Here is a 17,988-nt window from a genome sequence, read left to right as displayed (position 1 = left end):
CTCTACTCTCTATCTACTAGTTATTCTACCTCTATATATACTAGCTGCTCTAGATTCTAGAAGAATCTATCTTAGTAATAGATTGCGTAATAGATAGATAGATTNGATTAGGGATTNATAGATTGTTTNGATCGTTNAGATNAGGGTGCAATGTTGACTTGGGTCAGGGATCGGTATCGTCCCAACATAGATTAGAGATTGATGGATTAGTTCTCTCAGAGATCAGCTGAATAGCTTAGATCTCTAACAAACTTTACTTTAAGCTTAGGGTAGCGCTTAATAAACGTGCTAGGCTAGTTTTAGCTAATTTAGTCTAGATTGCGCTTAGCGCGTAAAGAATTAGCTATATTAGCTACATCTATAAGCCTAGGGGGAAATCTACGTAGATTAAGGTTAAGTATATACTTAATAACTATCTTCTCCTTAAGTTTAGTTAGATTTATTATTTTAGGCTAGTAATCCCTCTATAGAGTCTATCCTACGCGTTGTTAACTTAGTATTAATAGAGTTACGTTAAAGATAGCTGCAGCGCGTCGTAGAGAGAGATTCGCGTCTTATTTAAGAGCTTAGAGAGTAAGCTGTATTTAACATTTACTAGGGGGCTCTATTTGCTGTTGTTGTTGCGACATTGGGGTAGGGTAGTAGTTTTGGTGGGGTCTTGGCAAAAGTGTTGCACGAACCCGTGTGTTGCACGAACCCGTGAGGTACGTTATATAGTAATAAGAAGATATTAAAAGAGTAGAAATATACTAAAGAGAGTAAACTATCTTAAAAGTAGTATAAATAGTGTAATAGAATAGAGTATAACGCGCCAATATATAAGTAGGTACTAGAAGTAAACTTATAATAATAGTATATATTTCTTTACACTATATAGGTCTAAAGTAGGCTATTTTAGGCTATAATATAGTAGTTTTAGTAGAGTCTTAGTAAAAGTGGCTGGCGAACCTATGTGGCCGGCGAACCCGTGAGGTACGTTATATATTATCAAGCTCCAGGAACGAGACGGTATCATCAATGGCGGGACTTTCTATACCGGATTAATTCTTTGTACTCTTTCGGTAAAATTTATTGTTACTTATTCAAGAGTTATACAATATCTAATCTTTTGAAGATCATGCAGGACCTATTATGGACAAACTAATTACGGTGTATGGGAGATCTTTACTGCGTACATGCCAGCCTTAGCTCGACTGCCCCTATATCTCACACATTCACAAATCACTTTCTGGAAGTAATTGGCGTCATGGACCTTCCCGGTCTTGTTTCCTGTAGAAAAACCGCCAAAATAGTGTTCTGGAAACGCCTGCGAGAAGCTCAGCTGATATCATGTCACGGCTTGATGAGTGGTGTCGAGACACTAACAGGGTTACCTCGCTCACTAGATATACTAGCCTATCCCGAACATCACACAGCTCAACTTGACCTTTGGAACTGGCACAGCCAGATGGGAGATGGTCTACAAGCACAACTATGGGATGCTTGGAGATATGCTGGAATCCTTTACAGAGAGCATGTTTTCGCTGTGAGTGAAGAAATTGACAGAGATGGTATCAAAGAGATATCAGTGATGGGATTAACTTCCACAAAGTACATTTTGTGGCGCCTTATAGTCAGTCTTGATACTCTTAGACTAGGACTTGAGCATCCGTCTCTAGGAGGCGTTCTCTATGGAAACTCCACATTTTGGCCATATCTTGTTGCTCGATGTAATTTTGGACCTCTGAGAGAAAATTCAGAATGGAGGATAATGATAGATAAGTTATTTAACATGCTACTCAGCAGCTACAAACCCCGGCAAATTTAGGCAGCACAGGACATGACACAGGAGGTATGGGAGAGAGGAGATATCACATTTGACCTTGATAGGGCGGCCTCATCTCGTGATATAGAATTGGTAGCCTTTTAAATGTAGCATGGTCGATAGTAAATTTGTTATATCATAATCTCTGAAGTGCTGTGCTACACGTAACCTAATCTCCATAATACCGTGCACACCGGAAGCTCCACACTTTTCCGGCTCTCGGCGCTATTAAAGAGAAACACATTCATACTGCAACTGTTCACATCAGCTGCAAATACATGTCTGGCACCATCACTCTATGTTTGCGATGAAAGAATTCTAGTTCGAATTCTCCGCCATCACTCTAAGATAAGGATTTCAACATAGTTTGGAGGTTCGGAGCGCACCGATGTGCTGGGTCGGAATAAATGGATTCTGTTTCTTTATCTTTTTCAACTGTTCCTCTATATGGACATCTCGTCAAGTTGATGTTTCTTAGTGAAACAGCATTTGACCCGAATAGGTTGCTCCAAGCGCCGAGTAACCGTATCTTGGCTGAGGGGCAGAGACCCCTGTACTCGGTGATGCCGCCCGTCGCCATTGATATAATGCATAGTTAGACAGGAACTAATCACTCTTACGTGGATGTCCCTAAGCCTCCAGCCTTCTCGTCTCTTGTTAAGCAGAGAATCCTCCTTGTTACTAATAACACTGACTCTCTACGCGTAGTCTAAGACGAGTCTGGACTACGGATTGTGGGGTATTAGCTTCAACTTGAAGGATACCTGGTGTAATAAAGAGAAGTGGGGACGTGGCAAGTTCGGCAAAGCGCATGAGAGAGGATGAGCGGAATTGTGGGCGCAAAGGCCTTGAGTCTGACAAAGTTCAGTCGTCTTGCGCACGTCATGCTGGAAGACAGGGTCCTTCGATAAGGGCGGAAAGGACCCGCGATTTTGGGCCGGGTAGCGGAATTCGCGATGAACCCCTCAGTGGCTCAGGACCACGAACAGAGCGACGCGACATCGCAAAGATATCTATCTATCTCTTTATAGCTTGATCTGTCGTCTCAGACGGCATTGGTAAATTTTGACAAGATCTACGACTGTATCAGCTATGATAGACCAGCTTCTGACTGATTTCTTGCCTCTTTCCATTGCTGGAGTTGCTTTCGTAGCGCTGATCGCTCGGCTGCTGTACAATAGGTATGGCACCGGCCTGAGTCACGTACCAGGTCCGTTCCTCGCGAGTTTCACAGACGTATATCGGCTTGCAGTAGTTCGGGGATACCGGCCAGAACGTTGGCACATCAAGCTCCACGAGCAATATGGTGATTTCGTGAGGATTGGGCCCCGGACGGTACTATGTTCGAGTAACGAGGCAGCCAAGAAGATATATGCACTGAATGGCGGTTTCGTGAAAGTTAGTATCTTGGGTCAAGGGTAGCGGCTGCTGGCTGACCAAACCTGCAGTCAGACTTCTACATCGTGCAGCAGACGTTGGCAAAAGGGGTCCCGCTGAAGACACTATTCACTTCGACTGACGAGGCCTTCCATTCGAGGCTGCGACGATCCGTCAGCAATGCCTATGCAATGACATCCCTCGTCCAATTCGAACCTTTCGTCGACTCCACGACAGTTGAGTTCCTAAAACAATTGACCCAGCGATACGCCAACAAAGGAGGCGAGTTTGGCGTTGTCGATTTTGGCGCATGGCTCCAATACTACGCGTTTGATGTCATCTGTGAGCTGACCTATTCTAAGCGGATGGGCTTTGTAGATCGCGGCCAAGACGTTGAGAACGTCATATCGAGTCTCGAATGGCTTTCAGGTTATGCTGCAGTAGTCAGTATGATCCAAACCCATAGATGTGTGTGCTGACAATCTCGCTAGATTGGACAGATCCCGTATCTTGATCGACTGCTCCTGAAAAATCCTATACGTCGCTGGCTGAGCGCACGTGGTTTCATACCAAGCACACCGGTAGCAGTGTTTGCCAGTAAACGTATACAGGAAAGTGATTCCGCAGAAGTCAAGAAGGAAATGCCAGCTCAGAGGCAAGCACGGCGCGACTTTCTCGAGATTCCAAGAGGCGCACCGGAAAGACCCAGACTTCATGAGTCAAGAGCGTGTCCTTGCACTCACGGTAGCGAACATGTTCGCGGTTAGTTCGCACAACTGCAAAGTACTTGCGCCCATCTGACTTGCACTGCAGGGCTCTGATACCACTGCTATATCGTAGGTGCTTTCATTGGCTGACAAAGTCGTTGCTGATCGCTGATCAGACTCCGCGCGATCTTTTACAAGTTGATCAGAAACCCAGACAAGCTCACTAAACTACGCACAGAGCTGGAGGAACTTGACTCGACAGGCCGAGCTGTAACCGGTAACGCACTGGTGGCGTGGAGTGATGTGCGAGAGCTGCCGTACCTGAGTGCGGTTATCAATGAGTCGTTGAGGACACACCCCGCGGCGGGTCTACCTCTAGAACGAATCGCCCCAGCTGAGGGCATTCAGTTTGATGATGTCTTCATACCCGGTGGTACTAATATCGGCTGCAGCGCTTGGACTCTGCATCTCGACCGAGGTATCTGGGGTCAGGACGCAGGGGTGTGGAGGCCTGAAAGGTGGCTTGAAGCTAGCGAGCAAAAGAAGGCTAAGATGAAGAACAGCATGTTTGCCTTCGGGGCTGGCTCGCGCACCTGCATTGGAAAGAACGTCAGCTACTTGGAGATGTATAAGCTGGTTCCTGCGGTATTGCGCAGCTTCGATGTGGGCGTCTTCTCGTGGTGAATGTAGTCCTCGCTTACATCTGCGACAGATCGAATTAGCGTACCCGGACAGAGAATGGACGCTGCATAATGCGTGGTTTGTCAAACAGAGCGATTTTTATGTTAAGATTCGCTCGAGAAGTCAGATTTGAGTATTGTGAGGGAGTGGAAGGTGTCGAGAAGGCAGGTACGCAACGCGTCCACTGAAAGGGACTAGGTTCGCCCGCCTTCTCCCATGAGAAATAACACGCTTGGTGGAAGGATAGCATCAATCGCATAATCTTCAACATGTAGATCAGTGAGCAGAATTTGCTACTTCATTGGCAACAGCAATTTAGATAACATCACAAGTTGCAAGTATGATCTTGAAGTTACTGTAGTTGGATTCTCAACCCTGCGCTGGACAGTTCCCCTCACCCATCATTGAGATCAACAGCCACGTCCAACGCAGTGTAATGGTGGAGTACACCACACTCTCTGTCTACATGCCAGAAGCGGTATTGCGGCCTTAGTAAGTTGCACCATTTGTAAGCCGTTAGAGCAAAGTCACAACTCCAACGACCAACAGCCAACAATATTGGAACAAAGCTTCCAAAGTTCGGTTGCATTTCCGGTCACATAAGTTTTACCTCTGGTCGATTTGTAGAAGAAGCGTCTGAAAGCAAGTTTCAAGTCATGTTTTCACAAACGCACAGATTCATGACATGAGCTTTGATCAAATTGAAGTGATTACAGGACTATTCGCTCAAGTCCAACGTGAAAGCAAAAGCCCTAAGTTTGTTCTCGAAGTAGTCGAACCTCCTCTACCTGCCTTCGGAAACGGCGCCGTTCTACGCTGCGATTTTTTTGGCAGAGTCAAGGAAGTCGGCAATAATGTCTCTCGATATGGCAAGGGCGATATCATTGCGGGTATGATCTGGGAAGGCGGAGTTAAAGGCCACGGCGCGTACGCTGACTAGATTATGGTACGGCCAGGCTGCTACTCCCTTTATGGACTAGCGTTTTGGCCCAGACCCGGGATACTTACCTGCTTCATAGGTCTGATAGCAATCATCATACTTGGACACTACTGTTTTGACCCACTTTGGTTACTTTGCCTTGGGCCACTGTGGCCATAGCAGAATAGTGAATGAAGACGGTAATACGCTGTCAGCTAAGCTCTTTGAACATCTAACATAGTGTTTGGAGGACGGCACAATTAACCAAATTCAAAAAGCCTGAGTTGTTGGCAGAACTGGAGAAAATATCTTACCGATTTCAAGAATAAAGACATGGTGCGGTAGAGCGGTTATAGCTAACAGTATATATACGTAGTGATAATTTCAATCACCTACTATAGTTACTAGTTCTGATAGACCTTAAAATATTTAGTATATAAAGGTGGCTTGAATGGTTATATTAGATGTATTGTTTAATGTATCTTCTACCTATCCGCGAGACACCTTATGTAAAAGAGAGTTTGTTAGAGAGTTGCTATCTAGCTACCTATCTACGTCTTTTTAGTTATATAATAAAGTATAGACCTGCACTGTCGCGGGTCTGAGCACTCTATCGCGAAGCCATTAACGCTTAGAACGGTTGATAGACGATATTTAGTTGCTAGTGACCATTGGTGGGGTTTCTTGTTGAATTACGACCTGAATCGCTAGTTAAGTTGCTGGCTGAGAGCGCTGCAAAACTTGGTGCTATTGGTCCTATTCATAGCACTAGCAGCACTAGTGGCGTTAATAAAGAGGGGTATCGACCTGTAAATGATACCCCCTTAAACCTTAAACATAGGTTCGACATGTGACGTGAAGAGTCGCAGCGTTGAACTTACTCACACTCTTTCTGCAATGTTTTCCTATTCTAACACATAGCTACGGGGCAAATTGTTTGTGTCCAGAACTACGTTCTCGTTTTCTTAGTTGTTTGCTCAACGCACCAGCTATTTCCACCTATTCACTACGATGGCGGGGGAGTCAGGGTCCGTACATGTATCGTTGCCCAAAGCTATGACGATAGCTGCCTTTTTTGGCATTTCCATCCACAGTTCCATCGAAATTCTCTTCTCAATCTTTTACCGATTCAAAAACCGACGAGGATTGTATTTCTGGAGCATGCTTGTTGCATGTATCGGGATCCCTGTCCATGCGATAGCCGTGCTGCTACGCATGTTCGGCCTCGCACCAAACGCGGTGATGTCGTTCATTATTGTCCTAGGCTGGTGGGCTATGGTAACCGGCCAGGCTGTAGTGCTTTTCTCGCGACTCAATCTGGTTAGCGATAACAAAAAGATTCGCTGGGTGCTAGTCATGATTATCACCAATTTCATCGTCTTCCACTTGCCTGTATCAGCATTGTACCTCGCCATCAACATTCGCACTTTCAACTCACTCACCAAAATCTTCTCCATCTACGAAAAGATCCAACTCGTCGGTTTCTCCATCCAAGAGAGCATCATTGCTAGCATTTACATCTGGGAGGCCTCACGCACCCTCAAACCCATTCTAGAATTCAGGGGACCGAAAGAAAGAAAGATAATCAAGCACCTGATTCTTGTCAATGTCCTTGTTGTCGCCATGGATGCCAGTCTACTCGTCACCGAATTCACAAATAATTTCGAAATTCAAACGACTTACAAGACTGTTGTCTACAGCATAAAGCTAAAACTCGAGTTCTATGTCTTGAATCAGCTGCTGTTGATAACTCAATACCCAACCTGTACCTGTACCGACTCCTTCTCGTTCATCGGCCATGATCTCGATATTTCCAATTGCCGCCTTATGCCTCCAGGGCCCAGTACTACGTTACAAAGGCCTCAGAAAATCGACACCACGGCTTCGTCTCAGTTTGGTTTGGAGCGTATGAATAGTGTGCTAGAAGATAAGAACAGGCAGCCGCCGAGTTGCTATTTGGCTGGCCGCAATTGGCGCACTAATTCGTTAAATTCGAAACATGAAATATGGGCTGGTTGAGAATCTACAAAACTGAAGCTGTCAGATTCAGGCCCGTCAAAGACTAGTGAACTGGCATCGAGAAGAGAGCGGTTGATATCTCGATTGTGCCCTTACACTAGCTGAAAAAACCTTCGGCTGGAGCGGGCCAGTACCCAGCATCTTCATCAGTATGCAATCAATTACCAGTACGGCGCCTAGATCGCCCGAACTACAGCAATACATCTCTGTGCATTCCGTCACTTCTGCTAATGCTCAGTGGCAACTGCAATCCTACATTTCCCTCCCCTATCGCGAGCCAACACCCGTCCGCGAAAGGACTGAACCCTCAAGCCTCCTCTACCTCCCCCAACCCAAGCGCTATCGTCCGCACTTCCACCGCCCTACCTCAAAAGGCTGTACCAATACGACCAAATTGGTTCATCACACCAGAGTAGAGCGCGAATACCGCAGAAAGCTAAATTTGGAGCTATGGCGGTGACGGAGGGTAGTACCTATGTTCACTCAAAGCGATGCAACGGATATAGACGTGATAAATCTAAGTAAAATTATAGTACTAGGAGAGGCGGTAGCCTATGCTAGAGCCCTAGAAGCTTAGGCAGATATATTATTTAAGAAGATGTGAAGATATAAAGATACTATATAGTTTTTAGGCATAGAGCCTACTCTGACTTTATTTTCTTTCTAATTAAAGCTTAATATCTATAGCATTTCTAATCTTCTTTGCTTCTAATATCTAAATTAGAATATATGTATATATACATATATGTATAACATTTCTTATTATAAATTATGTTATAGCTACATGATAAGACTAAGAGAAAGAACAGAGAATTGAGTACATACTATAAGTAGATATTACACTCTATACTCTCTCTAACCTTAACAGTAGAGGCTTTGCCTCATGATAGTATTCTTAATGACCATTTCTATACACTAGAAGCTAAGAAGTAATAAAGTTCATTTCTATTGAATATAGACATAGAAGAGAATATAAAGTTGTATATTGTAAGAAGAGTAGTAGAACAAAGAAAGATGAGATATTCTCCTACTTATGTCTGGTTGCTATCTGGGTCTCGAGATCGCGGTCGAATGATTGAATCATACGAAGTACTGAGAATATGTCCTCTGGGCTCATCTCGCGCTGTTTGTCTTGTACTAGAGCATGCGCTACTCTGACAGCGTTCTTGATCTGTCGGCCATTCATCTCATTCTCGACAGCTTTGTCCAAAAAAGCATCATTGACCCAAGACGGAAGCTGCTGCGCCATTCCCTGCTTGACAAATACGCGCCAGAGCTGGCGCTTCGACTCTGACGATAGAGCAGGGAAAGCGATCGTCAAATGAATACGTGACTTAAAGGCAGAGTCCATTGTGTTTGCTCGATTCGTGGTGAGGAAGAGTATACCCTCAAAGTATTCAAGGACCCGTAGGAGAACTATTGATGTGAGCACTGAGACTACGCTGAAGCGTACGATGACTGACCTGAAACGAGTTCATTTCTCTCCAGATCATTTAAGCTTCGTTCCGCCATGAAGACGTCCGCCTCGTCAATCAGTGCTATGGGATTCCATTTTGTGGCCAGGTTCAGTACTTGTGTGAGTCGCTGTTCCGCAGTACGAATGGTCAAGTCGCTGCAATTTAGCGAGTATAGTGGCCTTTGCGTGAGGTCTGCAATGCTTTCTACAGAAATAAGTTAGCAAGTCTCAAGGTTTTGTATCAACGTAATGCACTACAACTCACCAGCTGTGAAAGTCTTTCCCACGCCAGCAGGTCCGTGAAGCAGGAAGATGACACCCTTTCCCTTGCCTTTGATCAGATCGTCATAAGTTTCGGAGCTTGCTTTTGCACTCTTGACCAACGCTGCGATCATGTCTTTCTTCTCTGGGGCGAGCGCCAGCATCTCGAAGGCAGATGTGTTGAAATCGATGTCTTGTATGTGATTTATGTCGAGCAAGCCCCAATTCTTGGTTGTGAGCGAGAAACCAGGAATCATATTAGAGCATATGAGGAGCTGCTCCTCACTCAGTATGGGTTTCTTATCTGGCTCGACCTCAATGATTGAGTCGCGCGAGAATCTGGTTGAGAAAAGGCTTTTGGCATTCTCATATTCTTGCCCGTCAATCATAACTCTTTGTCGCACCTGCATTTCTTAGTGGAAATCAGCGGTATGCTAGGAGCCAATATACTTACAGTTCCTTCGTTACGTAATGAGGGACCATTGAAGCCACGCCATCGTCCGTTATACATGCGGTAATGCACTCCATGCAGTGAAGCATATTTCTCTCCTCTTACTAGCAGTCTTTCCTTGACAGCTTCGACATCCTGGACATACTCGAGTGGATATACCTCGAGATCCGCCAACGCTTTGAAGCCGTCGTAGTGTTTGACTCTGAAAAAATGTGTAGTCTAGCCGAAGATCTTGCCATTGCTCTCCAACTTTTCAACCTCCAGATCCCACCACACATGTCCGTCGTCATCATCTTCCTCCACCATGCTCACAAATTTGTACATGCATTCTTGATCCTTATCCTTTTTGTACACAAGCGAGCCTGGCCGGAAAGCCATCCAGAGTTCTTTGTAAGTAATACCTGGGGACGAATTTTCATTCCTCGTCATGGTTTCAAAAGTAAGGATCTCTTGTCGGAGAGCCTTCCTCATATACTTGAGTATAAAATCCACGTGCTCTTTCATTGCAGCCTCACTTGACGCTTCAGCGTACTGCTCCAACTCGTGCCGGTAGTGAAACAAGCACCACGGTTTGGAGAACATGTATATGCTCCCCCCTGTGACATCCAAATCTATGTCTGGATACCTTCCTACCACATCCTGAAGAGCCTTCCTGATATACGGGGAGTTTATCTTCAGATGAGCGTTGCTCATTCTGCCGTCCTTAGTTATGAACCGAGTGAAGACGAGAGCCGCCTCGGGACTTTTCTCATTATCTTCTCCGATTGAGAACTTTGAGCCAGTGCGAAGCTCAATTCTTTCGCCAGCTGAGTTCAGTCGGCTATCGTAGTTGTGCAACTCGCACAGTCGGCCGCGCTGATTGTCGATGTTCTCGTCCAAGTTCGACCCAACATATTCGAAAGGGTCAGGCACTTGGTTCGCTTCTTTCGCTCCGCCACTCGTGGTAGCCTTGGATTGATCACTCATGGGTCTATCCACATTTGCTTCATCATCGACTGCATCTCCGTTGCTTGTCTTATCACCTTCCGGGTCATCGAAATCGTTTGATCTCGACCGGTCTTGGGTAGCCTGGGGCCTAATTCTCGATTTCGACTTTGCGACTAGTGGATTCCGCCTCATTCGAACTTTGGTCTTGGAACCAAAGGCAAACCTGGGTTTGTGCTGTGGTTGTGTTTTCGCGGATAGGCTGGCTGTGGCTTTTCCCATTATTGGTTGTATCATTGCAGTCAAATAAACAAACGCAGGCTTGGTGGACGCGAAATCATTACAGAAGACTCGATTTGATTTTTGAGTCTGGCAAAGGATTGTTGAGAGCTAGCTAGGGACGCTTATAAGTTGTTTAACCTTGCCTTCCAGCGCTAGAGCTCTGCGCCTTTATCATTACCTCGTTGTCTTCAGCCTCGCTTAGTGACACTTTCGTGGAAGGAATGCGCCTTCTCAACATATGTCGGCCCACTCAGACAGCCTGCCGGTACACCACCATCATTTCCGGTTGCAGTGATTGATCCAGCCACAACACCAATAGCATGATATGGCTGTTCTCTCATCCCCTCCTGCAGCCACCGCTGCAGCATGGGCGTCTTTGTGTCACCTTCGGAAGATCCCTGTCTAGGTTGTCCTTCGACCTCCTTGTACGTCCAGCTACGTTCGACATCATAAAATTGAATTCGAGCAGCATCATGCATTCCTTCCTTTTGTCTCTATCTAACTGTGAGCTCTTTATAGAACCATGTAAGACTCTAAGTGACCGACGTTGAAGTTGCTTGTAGTACAAGCCTGTGTTATTTTCGCGATTGGGCGCGAATCCCTCTGCCGAGAAGCCATGAATGCGAGAAAATCGGAGATGTGAACAAGGCGTACGATTCGGGGCAGCTTGAAGTTTAGCTGAGTATTCAAATGTTTAATCTGTGCTTGCAATGATGCAGCTCCAGAGCTTTACTGGCAACTTATATACTACCCGATGAGCACGGTTCAATTCCCTCTTTCGTTCTCTTCATTGTAGGACTCTTCAAAAGTGCGTTCTTTTGCGAGTTAGTCGTATGTGCCATACTTTCATGTGCATCCTCATAATGAAGAGACACGGTGCCCAGGGGTGGGCGTCTAAAAGTACGGTACTTTCGAAGTCCACTATCTTGAAGGCGCCTCGGTCTCAATTCGGGTCTTCGTATGGGCCTTGTCGCCTGCGGGACGCGACCAATAGACTTTGTTAGTCGGCAAAGGCCCAGGAAGAATGACCGGCTCTGGCTGACACACTGATGCCTTGCCATTTATCGGTACTTTTTGTCGCAATGTGCGACCCGATAAATAAGTCCCATACGATTGTTGGTGGGGATGACGTGGATGTTCGTAGGGTAGAGGACCAACCAGGCCCGCAACGTACTTCCGAGAACTTTTTGGGCACTTTTGTCACCCACACTTGCGCGCAGCCTCGCGCGCTGCCTCATGCACAGCTACGGCGCAATCTCCAGGATCATCACGCGCGAACCCTGGAGTCTGACAAGTCAAAGGATCCCGTCTGCACAATGGGTCGTGCCACCCATCGGTGTCCACCTAAATTGCGTCTCTGACGCTGCGATCATGGTTGCCGCCACTATCATTCGACTGTTCCAAGGTTTCCTGCGCCTGACTGGTCATGCAAGATCTTTTGGTCTGGCCAGTTAAGACAATGCGGTACTTTTGGGTTCTTTCGGGTACTTTTTGCTAAACGAATCAGGCTCTGCCTGCGGCCTGGCACTCCTGACGATACCTGCAGGCACTTCAGCGCTTTCGCTGACCTAGCCTTGTCAAACAAACATATTAAATTCCGTTGGATCGCGCTGTCTTCGTTCTCTACTCTCTTCCCACTATTAGTACGTGTATTCCTTTTTTCTTAGATGGACCACCTGAACAACTTCTATGCTCCTGGCGAGCAATTTCCGTGGAGCAATCCTGCTCCGTTCCACGCTACCGATCAACATGGCAATCCTACGTTCGCAGCCGCAGGCCCCACGCAACTGCCATCAGCGAACGCTTTTGCTACATCTGCCCCCGTCGGTCACTTGCATCGTGACCCTGAAGCGGAATCACGCCACATGTCGAAGCCCAGTGCATCTTGCACGCGCCAGAAAGCCATTGCTTGGAACCAACATCAAGAAGAGCTCAGAAAGCTATACCTCGAAGACCAGATGAAATTAGACGACATCCAGACGTGGATGAAACGAGAGAGAGATCTCGATGCAACGTAGGTAATGTCTCTACTGAGGTTTTAGCAAACACTGAACGTATGCTAGTAAGAAGCAGTATAAGGATCGCTTCAAGCTTTGGGGTTGGAAAAAGAGCCTGCCTCTCGAAACAGCACAATTCATGGCCATCAAGGCCAGGGAACGAAAGCTGGGCCCCGACAAGAAGGACACTAGTTTTAAGTTCGGCGGTATGACTTGGACAAGCGCGCGCGCCGAGGTTACCGTCAAGAGAGCCGGAGAAGGCACCACAGAGATCATAGGTATGCAACCCCTATCATCTCCTATCTAAACAAATAGTAATGCGATGAAGATATGAGCACACCTATGGGCGTCGTCTATGAGACACCTGGTCACATCGATCCGACATCGCCAGAGAATCCGGGCATGTCACTTGGTACAAATCATGAGATGAACGTGGCTATGACGATATCATCGGACTTGGATCCAGAAGCGTGGGAGTCTGACTCAGACAATAATGACTACTCTCTATCATTGACATGGGGAAACAAAACTCGATCAGATATTCAGGACATGTTTCAGATGGCAAAGCAGCAAATGCACGCCGGCCGCAACCAACAGGCTGAAGAGCTACTCCGAGAAACACTGCAAGGGTACAAAATCCTCCTGGGATCGAACCATGAGGACACTAGTCACGTCTTTGTGACGCTTGCAACGCTGTGTTTCGAGATGGGCAGGATACCCGAGGCCTACAAGATCATTGAGGAAAGTTGTCGTCTTCATATTGAGAAGATCGGACTGCAGCATCGTCGCACACAACAGCACATCAATAACATCGCCGGACTTTTGCATGGTTGGAATAGAGAAGATGATGCTCTCGCTTTCTTAGGTCGTGTCAAAGAGATTGCGAATGCACCAACATCAAACAACAATTCAAGACGTAAGAAGTCGCGTGCCATCGAAAAGTTTCCAAAGAACCAGCACTGGTCTTTACTCCAAGAAGCCGCGCGCAGCACACATGGGAATAGCGATCCCATTCAGCTCGATTATGGGCTTAGTCTCGTCCGCACATGTGCTCCTACCGAAGATGCAGCCGCAAAGCAATTGCTATATCTTACTATCGATAGCTGCGGTTCCGACACCAACAAGCTTGCTATCCAGCGTTTGAAAGCATGGGCCGAGCTTCTCAAGCTTCACAACAATACAGGCCAAACCTCTCAAGGATCGGTTGACTTCAATAAGGCACACCTCGCTTTCAACGCAGTCCTGCAGTATTTCCTGTGGGATCAGGTGACAAAGGAGAAGTTTCGATCGTTCCAACTCATGGAGTCTGCTCTCGAATTTGTGGCCCAATTCGTCCGCGCAAGGTTGTTAACGGAAGCAAAACATATGTTTCAGATGTGTCAGGAGAAGGCTTCCGAGTACTTCGAAGAGTACAATGAGCGTACGATTTGGGTACTGATTTCTATCGGCCTTGTTTACCAAAGGTACAGGAGTTGGAATGAAGCTGCTCCCTGGTTCGAACACGCATTGTCCACGGCGATGGAACTATATGATGAGAATGATGGTATTCAAATCTCGTTGGAAGAGGCTATGCAAAAAAAAGCATTTTTCATATATCAACGATGAGGGTCGACCATTCAGGACTATCTTCGGTGTCAATGGACTCAAGATCACGCCAACAAGACTGCATATGGAGTAAGATTCGTTGGCATATTCTTGAACAATCTATTCGAAATGCTTTGATTTGACCATTTATGTGCATCTCTGAACTGCTTATTTTATCCTCATCAATACACGCTAAATGAACCGTTTCCAGGTCGACGTGGCCAACAGACAGAGACTCTGTCATATTCACATCTTGTCTTTCATTCTCTTGTCAGACTTGTTTCTAGCACAAAACATTACAACACGGTTGCTATTAGTTGTCTGCCTATAACAGCGTCTATATTGATACGAGTAGAAATCTATCTATTTCGTCTTCTTTTTAGTCAATAGCTGTGCTAGGCCTGTTCAAAACTGTACGAGCGTGCTACTCTCTTTTTGGGGGAACTTTTCGTAAACTACAGCCAGCTAGCAAGCTAACCCTCATTTTAACCTTAAGCCTACTCTAAAAGCCTTCTCAAAAACTCTATTTTTAACAGCCACCCTATATATTGTATATTTCTAGCAGTACAACACGCGCGCCTATACTATCGAACCACATATATAGATGTTTTATAGATAATGAACTTAAATAATATTAGTAAAAAGAAATCTTAAAGTAGAAAAACGAGATTAAAAGTGGTATGATAACTATAGCTAAATACCACCTAAATCTAATTATGGAAGTATTAGGTTTAATCAAAAGCGACATTGTCTAATTAGGCAAACAACGCAGGTCTTAGTAAAGGTAACTCTTAGATAAGGTTTATCTATCGAAATTACCTGCGTTTAGAGAAACGCATTATGATATAACAACACAGCATAGCGTTAACACTCTAAGAGCCTTGCTACTCTACCTAACAGGAGTGACTACAAGACTAAGATACTATACATTAGGTTCCAAGGTTCCTAGGCATAGTAATGAAATTAATGTCGCATCTTGATTCGGGCCTTGATTCTTTAGTAGGGGTGTTGATGCGCTCAGGCAAAGTGCGATTAGCGGCATACGCCATATGTAAATTCGTAAGATTAGCGGCGCCGGGCGGTGGATTGAAGTTCATATCTGGCTCGTGTGACCCGAACGTTAGCCATTGGACGACCAAGACTCCAAAAACTACTGTCAATCTATTAACGTTGAATTCTACAACGTGAGAGTGGCTACATACCGTCGACGATGCACATTGTGTAACACACAAATGCGATCTGACTAGTCGCATCAACAAAGTAGATGATTAGGTTGATTGCACCGGCTGCGAATGTCAAAAGAGATCCAATGATGTTTCTCCTGAGCATTTTCTTGACACTGGAAGCAAGTGGGTCGTCTCTCTCGACATTGCTGCGCAGGACTCTCCTGAGTCCAGACGGACCTAGAGCAGAAGGCCGTACGAATTCATCCAGGACTGTCGCTGGACCCCGTGCCTGGTTTTTCAAGATAGGTAAGATCAGCCAGATGAAGACGCCCGTGAGTGAGAAGTTGATGACAATATCGGTGGAAAAGGTGGTGTAGGATGGTATCATGTCGCTTCCGATTCGACAATGGCCATCGTGTACACTGATAGCAGAGTGAGGTGTAGCGATGCACCAAACAGCCATGCCTCCAAAAAATCCAACGGTCATGACCATACCGCCAATCCATATTGTGTCGCATCTCCGCGCGAGAGGCTGGCGTGCAATGTGTATCCTCTCTAGATAGAATATATATCTATTGTATATGAATCATAGACATTCGTTGAATGCGAGTCTTTCCAGGGATTGCTCACAGTAAAATCTTCGAGGAGAAGTACAAGAATAGACACACTGTGATCGATGCCCGACATTGCTTCCAAGTGGTGAGATTAAGGCCGTACACCAGGATCGCGCCTGAGGTAACAAGCATCATGGCCACCACAGTCTGCACATGGCAAAGAATCAAGGCAAACGGCATCCTTTCCTTTCTCCTAAATTGTTTTACCCGAAGGCCTGCGGTATGTTAGTGCTGTGATATACGAGTATTCAGGCGATCACACCTAACGCAAAAGACAGAGCACATAGGCAGAGCGTGGAGATGATGCCATAAACCAGCCGGCCCAGTGCGCCCGTTTCAACATGAGCGACACTCTCTTGCTCCTTCTGGCGGACGATTCGTGCCGTGCGCGACCCCTTGATAAGTAAAACCAGAATCATCCAAGAAAAAACCGTTGTCCCCATTCTTAGTAATACCTTGTTCATGTACAAATGTAAGACGACGATGCAAGTCAGAGATTCGAGAGATAATATTGCTTTAACAATCTAGGAGGATACCTGCATCCGCTAGCGGTGGAGCATAGGCCAATCGGATTCTGCGGAGCAGATCCTGGAAGAACATAGTTTTAGCTAAGACTCAACAAGAGACAGAGAGACAAGGGACAGAGATGTAAACGACAGACTATAAAAAGGTTCAAAATAGGAAGAAAAAATGAGATGTTGACCCAAGATGGTAGTGGGAGATTTTTGTGAGGTCTGGCTCTCCACTAGAGCGTTATGATGGTGTAAAACTCTCTGGTATACTAAACATCTTAGCAAATCTAACAACTTTGAAGCAAAATATCTATTCTAAGCCAAGTCGCTGTAGGGTACCTACATAGATACCCATTCATGGAGAAGCTGCATAATGATTATTGTTTTTTAAGATCCTTCATATTAGGAAAGCGTAGCGAACGACTAGATGCAACAGTTAGTTTCTCAGAAACATCCTAGCTCTAAACACTCTAACTCAAACCTTAACAAACTTTATGATTACACTGCAGTGTATTTTTTCTTACCAATCGTGAGTAAAGAACAATCAGCACCTATTTGCATCACTCCATAATTTCTCTAGATATTCTCTCGTCTCTGTGTTCTTGAAAATCGCTCAAACAGCGTTTATACCGTAACACATTGGGAAAGCGATCATAGCCTATATGTCACCTCTAATGAACTTTGTTCTTATGCTATTGAGAAATAATATAAATGAACCCAGGCAGCTGTTCTTTACTTCTCCCTTTATCCTGGTAAATTTTGTACACGTGCCTCGGTGGCTGCCTTTTTAGGTAGTACACATAGTAAAAAGTGTTATGTTTATACTCATGTTGTTAGTGTGTATATTTCTTAGCACAACAAAATTGCACTCAATTATCAATTATGAGAGCATCCAGAGACTGCCTTATGACTGTGGTGTACCATTACAAGCTAAAAGGCCCAGCCCCAAAGACAATGGCGAAAGCTCCGCTCACCACGTTGAGAACCTATGCGGCCCCTATGGTCGCAACCGTTGTGCGCAAGATGAAAAACGAATGACTTGGCAACGGCGACAAATCACATCTCGCGATTTGTATAATTTTGCTGACCCAATACTGTCATACATTATCAATGCGCTAACTTGGTTTGAGAAAGTTGTTTGCGTTCGGCGCCGAGAGAAGCCGATCCAGGGGCTGTGCTGATGCTTAATAACGGAACAGGCAGTAGACATTGCCCAGTTGGTGTCCTTGTGATG

At 45.6% G+C, this 17,988-nt stretch overlaps 7 protein-coding genes across 7 annotated transcripts; 5 read left to right on the top strand and 2 right to left on the bottom strand.

Moving 5' to 3' along the window:
• Positions 1 to 988: 988 nt before the first annotated feature.
• Positions 989 to 1,144, top strand: COCVIDRAFT_104720 (hypothetical protein; the record flags this gene model as incomplete). The annotated part of the gene is made up of 1 exon (XM_014699052.1): positions 989 to 1,144. A coding segment is annotated over one exon (156 nt), but the record flags the coding sequence as incomplete, so codon positions are not given.
• Positions 1,145 to 2,896: 1,752 nt separating this feature from the next.
• Positions 2,897 to 4,702, top strand: COCVIDRAFT_39630 (hypothetical protein; the record flags this gene model as incomplete). The annotated part of the gene is made up of 7 exons (XM_014699051.1): positions 2,897 to 3,202; positions 3,253 to 3,624; positions 3,673 to 3,796; positions 3,870 to 3,943; positions 3,995 to 4,017; positions 4,065 to 4,551; positions 4,601 to 4,702. The coding sequence occupies 7 exons, from the start codon at positions 2,897 to 2,899 to the stop codon at positions 4,700 to 4,702; spliced, it is 1,488 nt and encodes a 495-aa protein (XP_014554537.1).
• Positions 4,703 to 6,499: 1,797 nt separating this feature from the next.
• On the top strand, positions 6,500 to 7,243 carry COCVIDRAFT_78556 (hypothetical protein; the record flags this gene model as incomplete). The annotated part of the gene is made up of 1 exon (XM_014699050.1): positions 6,500 to 7,243. A coding segment is annotated over one exon (744 nt), but the record flags the coding sequence as incomplete, so codon positions are not given.
• A 1,291-nt stretch (positions 7,244 to 8,534) lies between these two features.
• COCVIDRAFT_28463 (hypothetical protein) lies at positions 8,535 to 10,881 on the bottom strand (the record flags this gene model as incomplete). The annotated part of the gene is made up of 5 exons (XM_014699049.1): positions 8,535 to 8,923; positions 8,971 to 9,168; positions 9,229 to 9,628; positions 9,679 to 9,877; positions 9,926 to 10,881. 5 exons carry the CDS (start codon positions 10,879 to 10,881, stop codon positions 8,535 to 8,537), a joined length of 2,142 nt encoding a protein of 713 aa, XP_014554535.1.
• A 1,082-nt stretch (positions 10,882 to 11,963) lies between these two features.
• Positions 11,964 to 12,242, top strand: COCVIDRAFT_104708 (hypothetical protein; the record flags this gene model as incomplete). The annotated part of the gene is made up of 1 exon (XM_014699048.1): positions 11,964 to 12,242. One exon carries the CDS (start codon positions 11,964 to 11,966, stop codon positions 12,240 to 12,242), a length of 279 nt encoding a protein of 92 aa, XP_014554534.1.
• A 306-nt stretch (positions 12,243 to 12,548) lies between these two features.
• Positions 12,549 to 14,483, top strand: COCVIDRAFT_17801 (hypothetical protein; the record flags this gene model as incomplete). Its single annotated transcript, XM_014699002.1, has 3 exons — positions 12,549 to 12,895; positions 12,945 to 13,156; positions 13,207 to 14,483. 3 exons carry the CDS (start codon positions 12,549 to 12,551, stop codon positions 14,481 to 14,483), a joined length of 1,836 nt encoding a protein of 611 aa, XP_014554488.1.
• A 908-nt stretch (positions 14,484 to 15,391) lies between these two features.
• On the bottom strand, positions 15,392 to 16,377 carry COCVIDRAFT_104852 (hypothetical protein; the record flags this gene model as incomplete). Its single annotated transcript, XM_014699047.1, has 3 exons — positions 15,392 to 15,615; positions 15,665 to 16,200; positions 16,259 to 16,377. 3 exons carry the CDS (start codon positions 16,375 to 16,377, stop codon positions 15,392 to 15,394), a joined length of 879 nt encoding a protein of 292 aa, XP_014554533.1.
• Positions 16,378 to 17,988: the final 1,611 nt, after the last annotated feature.

This window comes from Bipolaris victoriae (genome assembly GCF_000527765.1).
Source record: "Bipolaris victoriae FI3 unplaced genomic scaffold scaffold_68, whole genome shotgun sequence".
Taxonomy (NCBI): domain Eukaryota; kingdom Fungi; phylum Ascomycota; class Dothideomycetes; order Pleosporales; family Pleosporaceae; genus Bipolaris; species Bipolaris victoriae.
This window is presented reverse-complemented; position numbering and strand designations above follow the sequence as displayed.